At 56.5% G+C, this 6,000-nt stretch overlaps 1 protein-coding gene across 4 annotated transcripts in view; it reads right to left on the bottom strand.

Annotated features, from left to right (window-relative positions):
- Positions 1 to 647: 647 nt before the first annotated feature.
- C15H10orf71 (chromosome 15 C10orf71 homolog) overlaps positions 648 to 6,000 on the bottom strand; it is a 29,411-nt gene continuing 24,058 nt past the window's right edge. For all 4 annotated transcript variants that reach the window (XM_027597265.2, XM_027597262.2, XM_027597263.2 and 1 more), the window contains one exon: positions 648 to 5,713. In XM_027597265.2, coding sequence (XP_027453066.2) covers positions 1,352 to 5,560 — 4,209 coding nt within the window. In that variant the 5' untranslated portion in view covers positions 5,561 to 5,713 and the 3' untranslated portion in view covers positions 648 to 1,351. The remainder of the gene's footprint in view (positions 5,714 to 6,000) is intronic.

Below are 6,000 nucleotides of genomic sequence, written 5' to 3'. Positions count from 1 at the left end.
TCCTGACAGCTGCCTCAACAGCTGCCCTTTCTAAACAAGGAGGGAGACGTGTTTGCCCCTGTCTTTCCCATAGCACAAGAATTAAGTTGCTTCAGCAGATGCCCTGGGTAGAAGCCCATGAAACCTGCCTGCTTTCTTTCCTAGCACGGTTGCCCACAGTGTGCATGTGCTCACAGACTCCTCTGTTCTCAGAGGTCAGAGATGGTTATTGCATTTTGCTGCCTTGACCTGAATCAGATACTTCCCTCCACATCCCCAGAGGCCTGGGAGTTGGGACAATACAATTTCCTTTTGAGCACAGGGCATAGGTTAACAGTCATGAAATTGGGACACCGAGGGCCTGACTCAGTTCCCTGGGCCAGCCGTGATGGTGAGCTTGGGTCTCCCTCCTCTTTGTCCCCCGACACGGGTGGACAGCCTGGCCCCGCGAACTCAGGGACAGCGTTGAGGGCTCCAGGAGGAGCGCCGGGATGGCAGCAGGTGCCGAGGCTGCTCTGTTCAGAGCAATGCCCCTGCGTGGCCGGCGGTGACGGAAGGTGATGGAAGGCCTGGACAGCACAAGGCACTTTACTCACCAGGGGAGACCTGCCACTGCCCAGATGGAAGACCAGTCCAGGACAGAACCACATCTGCAAGCTTGTTTCACTTTTTAAAAGGTAGCCTTTTCTTTATCAGAAAATAGCCTTCAGAGGAAAGCTTCCTCAGTAAAGAAAACCCACTCTATCCAAAGAAACATTTCTGCAGGGTTGCCTTGGGGCAGTCCTTAGCCATTTCTGCCTGCAGTGAGCTGAAAATGGTTACTGCACGGGAGCGAGGGTAGAGGCACTTCTCTGTGCCCTGCTGGACCTGGAGGGGCTGGGCCGGGTGGTCTGCTCGCTGGGCAGGGCTGCGCTCAGTGCAGTGCAGCGTTTCTGGGAGATTGGGAGTTGGCTCACTGCATGAGCCGGCCCTTGAGAAGAAGTAGGTGCGGTGCCCGAGCAGAGCAGCCATTAGGAATCAGGCTGGACTCACCCCAGTCGCATGGCCAGAGGAGGACAGGCAGTAAGGGAGGGGAGAAGGAAGGGGGAAAGGGAGCAGATCCAGGATCCGGGAAGGGGCTTGGGAGGGACCCGGTCATGCAAAAGTGCCCTCCCAGGGAGGAGAGCCCCAGGAAGCCCTTCAGGTCGGGTTTTCTCAGAATCCCCACTTCCTTTGAGACTTTAGGGATCCCACATGGCTAAGTATGTGTTGGTGTGTGTGTGTGTGTGTGTGTGTGTGTGTGTGCGTGTGTGTGTGTGAGAGTGATTGATTGGTGGAAAGGGGAAGTAAGTTCTTCTGGGTTTATTTGAGGGGGGTTAGTCTGCTGTAATTCTCAAGAAATGCCTTCTGTGGCAAAGTCCTCTAGGTCGTCGGTAGAGATAATGCCCAGGCGTGGAGCATCTCCCCCCTCCACCCCTGGGCACCGGGGAGGTGCTGGCTGCATGCTCTGGGACCCAGGGCCGGCCGCCTCGGGGGTGTGCGGGCCCTGCCTGAAGAAGGTGGGGGCAGAGAGCTGAGACGAGCAGCGCAGTGGCATCAAGGGCAGGGGCCGGAAGTGGGGGTACAGCATGTAGGGAGAATCAGGTGTGTTTGGCGGGGGCTGCTCGGGGGAACCCCCCTCAGAGGATGGGATGGGGACCTTGACATATTTGCCTGTCTCTGGGTCATAGAAGGTCTTGATTTTCACCTGGAGTGGCAGATCGAAGACAAAGTACTCTCCAGATTGGGGGTCTTGGAGGACCTTCTGGGTGGCAGGGTAAGGGGCCAGAGGCATACCGGACTGGGATCCCGCAGGCTGCCTCCTGAGTGGCTCTAAAGCAGACACTGAGTGGCGGTGGATGGGATGGGGCAGGGAACGGACCTCGGGGAACCTGTATCGGGGCCTCTCTCCGGGGGATGGTGGCCTATGCTCCCAGTCCTCCAGGAAGGGCTTTTCTTCTCCAGGTTCACCATGCTTTTCTTGCAGTTGGTCGGTCTTTCTCCTCTTGCTTGCCAGCTTTTTGGCCCGCCGCAGGGCCTTCTCTGTTTTGGGTGGGACTGCCGGGGGCTTGCCGGCTGCCCTCTCCTGCTGAGCAGGAGGCTCTGGTTTCTCAGGGAGGCCTGCTGAGTTGGTGGCCATGTCCAGCACCGAACCTCTTGGAGAAAGTGTCCTGAGGTCTTCGGTGGATGGCTCAAGTTGGGGATCTGAGCCGGCCTCCCATGTGAGGGCGTGTGTCAGGTCCTCCCTACGGGCGACCCTGGTTGGGTAGAGGCTGGCCCAGGGGCTGGGGTGATGAGGCTCCCCTGGCAGCAGGCCCTGCTCAGTGGGGGCCTGGGAGGCATCGTCCCAGGTGCTGCTGGTGGCCGGGGAGCACGCGCTGCTCTCGTCCAGGGAGCTGGCATTAGGGGAAATTGCCATCTCCCCGGGGACCAGTCTTCTCCCTGGTGGCCCTGCTCTGGGTGTGGACAATAAGTGACTTTTGAAATCTTGTGTGTGCTCTTCCCAACACGTTCCCAGCTGCCGTGGGGGTGGCTGGTCTTCTGGGTCGCCTTGGGGCAAAGCGATGGTGGGGATGCACCTTGGAGCATCCAGCTTCCCCTGGTCCATGGAACTGTTCTTGGTTTCATTTGCCACAACGTGACATGCAGTCTCTGGGGGTGGCTTCAGCCCTTCGCCCTCTCCCATGAGTGGAGGAGACGGGATGTTTCTTGTTGGGACTGGCTGGGAAGTCTCCGTCCGGGCCATGCCAGGCACCTGTCCGTGGTCCTCCGTGCCCTCCCAGGCTGTGTGCTTCAAGTGTGTGTCCTGCATGCTAGCGGGGGTCGGGGTGTTGGCCATTTCCTGGCTCTCGGGGCCATCAAGACCAGCCTCTTCTCCCCAGCTTGGCTTTGGCAAGTTGTCTTCTTTGTGGCTGCTGCCCAGAGGGTCCGCTGATGACATGGTCCTCAGGAGGGGCAGCATGATGGGTTTTATTACGGGGGTGGCCCTAAGGGTATTGTCTTTAATTGCAAACAATATGTGCTTGTTTGAAGTAGAAGATGGTGAGAGGGTAAGGTCTTTGGTTGTATCCTTACTTCTCCCCATCCAAGTGCCTCTGAAGTGAGCCTCCTCTCTCGATGCCTTCTTGGGTCTATATCCAGACAAACCTCCCCCTTCTCCTTGCAAGGATTCCCTCTTGCTGCGCTCCTGCATGCACGTGGGCCCATTACTCAGGGCACAGGGCTGTAGCTCCTCTTTCGCCATCGTTTTCTCCTTCTCATCCTTCCAACTGTCTCCTGCACTTCTGTCATTCCTCCTGTCTTCCTGCTGGCTCTCGGTGAACCACGTTTTCTGCTGATCTTCAAATGAAGCAAAGGACTGGTCTGAAGAGCTGGTGCTGAACTTGGCCTTACTTTTGAAGCCTGGCATGAAATCAGATTGGCTGTCACTGTAAAACACATCTTCTTCCTCTGGAGAGAGGGGCTCTGGGGAGAATTTCTGGTTGAAGTTTGGATTCTGAAGTCCTGCGTCTCTCTCTGGTTCTGTCTCTTGAGACACGGATCTCAAGAAGCCCTTCTCGAGGCTGGGGCTCTTTGGTTTCTCTGCAGCCTTCCCTGCCTCAGGCTCTCTGCTGCAAAGCCTCAGGGACAGGTGCTTTCTAGGGCAGGGTTCCCCGGCGTCCGGACACTTGCCCGACCCGGTGGTACCCATCTCCAGATCTCCATTGTCCTTCTCGTCACTGTTTCTGTCAGTTCCCTCCCCGTTGATGCAGAAGGGGGCTAGGGTGGTAGCTGGAGGTGAGCTAAGAGTTAGACAGTTATCTGCAGAGGCTGCACCAGAGACAGCCCTAGGGTCCTTCTGGGTACTGATGTGTGACCCAGAAGGGCCGTCAGCTGGTGTCTCCTTAGCCATCTCCTCTGGAGGGCTCTCCTCCAGCCCATTGGGAAGGATGGCACCATTGCTCACGGGTTCTTGCTTGCCTCTGGTTTTCTCCTCAAGGCCTTTCAAGAGGGGTGAGGGGCTGTATGTGCTTTTAACATGCTTCCGCACATCCTTAAGGTTGAACAGCAGGCTGGGCGCTTTGGATTTGTAGCTGTCCCGAGACTGACATTCACTGAGCTCCTTCTCTTGGTATCCATTTAGCTGCCCTGGGGGTGGTGGGGTTATCTCCCCTGGCTGGCTGTCGGATGGCTCCAGGACATGCTTGGTGGGTATGACGGGGGTCAGAAGCTTACTGATGTTAAAAGGAGGACTATAATGCTCATTGGGGTCCATGGGCAGGTCAAGAGCCTTGCTTTCTGGAAATTGTCCCTGGGGATTGTGCTTTGTATACAAGGCTGGGCCTCTTCTGGTGACCTGCTTCTTCTCTTCTGAAGCATCTGGTAGACTTTCTTTCCTTCCTTTGTCAGGCTTTGGTTTCCTCCATGGGGGCTGGGTCGGCTTCACCTGAGGGTCAGGCTGTAAGCTAGAAGCTTTTCCCTCCACAGCGAATGCCTGGGCTCCTGGATCCCTAGCTCCCCAGGGTCCAGATACGGTGAGAGCCCCTGCAGCCAGCCTGTTCACCTCCTGGCTGCAGCTGGCCCGGGCGTGGCAGGGGGAGACCCTGTGCTCAGGGGCCGGGGGCTCTCTTAACAAGGGCGTGTCATCGTAATGCTTGGGAGCTTTGGTCTCTGGGACGGGCTCAGCGGCCTCCTTTCTCTCTGGCAGCCTCGGTTGGTGGGCGTTCCATGACTCAAAAGCACTGTTTTCGCTATGAAGAAAGGTCCCTTTGCGGGGCCACTCCTTACCTCTTCCAGGCTCACCCTTGGCTGGCTTGTGGGGCGGGGAGGGGAACTTGGACTCAAACGAGTTGGCCACGTTTTCGGGTGTTGGGAGGAAGCTGCTGGAGCCGTGACAGGCCATTTCGGGATTCTTGGGGGACTCCTGCTCTCCGTGCTTCCTGCCAGGCTGGTGGTGGCTATTCTGGTGGGCGCCAGAGACTTCAGCAGGCACCCTCCTGACCGTCAGAAAGGCAGAATCGAAGCAGAAGTGGACACCACTTTCTGGAAGAGGAGCAAATTTGGGCGGATTTTTGAGAGCCGGGGGCTTACTGGTCGGAGGCCTGCTGTCACAAGGTTGGCTCTCAGTCCTGTCAAAGGATTTAATTAGTGATGACACTTTCGAAGCAGGCTTGCTGTTGCTCCTCAGGCCGGACACGGGCACCTCCAGTCTCCTCTGGGCTGGTGTCAGCGGCGGGCTGCTCTTGGGATACTTATCTTCCCCTTGAACGTACTTGGGGAGCTGCTGGAATGTGGCCGCCCAGCCTGTGTGCTCTGTGCCTTGCGACGGTAACTGGCTCCAGATGCTGCTTTTCCTGTGGGTGTGGATCACTGTTCCCTGGGGAAAATTCCCAAACACCTGGCGGGTGATATCCGGGGACAGAGCCAGGTTGGAGTCATTGCAGGATATGTCCTCTGAGATGCACAGGCTCCGGAAGGCCCGGTCTGTGAGGCTGCTCACCTCCCTGTCTGCATCGTCCAGCACACTGCCGATGCTCGAGGAATCACTGAACCCGTCCGTGCACTTCTTATTCCCCTGCATCATCCGCCAGCTAGGAAGACTGTCCCTGGTCAGCCAGGGGGTGCCTCTGGGGGATGATTTTGGAAGAGCAGTCCTCTTGCTGCAAAACTAGAGCTTCCTGTCGACCAGATGGAATTACAAAGTGTGATTTCTTTCTTTCTTTTTATTTTTTTTTCTCTGTAAAAGAAAGGCATGCAGGGTATGAACAGGATATCCAACTTAGTGGCTCCATGTGAGAACTACACACTGGTCCAGATGGGTGATCGTGCCCGTGATGGCTAATTTTATGTGTCAACCTGGCTGGGCCCTAGTGGCCAGTTTTTGGCCAAACATATGTAGATGTGGCTATGAAAGTATTTTTTAGATGTAATTAACGTTTAAATCAATGGATTGTGAGTAAAGCGGATTACCCACCCTCCACAATGTGGGTGGGCCACATCTCAGAGACTGAGCTCCCCAGAGGA

This window comes from Zalophus californianus, chromosome 15, assembly GCF_009762305.2.
Source record: "Zalophus californianus isolate mZalCal1 chromosome 15, mZalCal1.pri.v2, whole genome shotgun sequence".
Taxonomy (NCBI): Eukaryota; Metazoa; Chordata; class Mammalia; order Carnivora; family Otariidae; genus Zalophus; species Zalophus californianus.
This window is presented reverse-complemented; position numbering and strand designations above follow the sequence as displayed.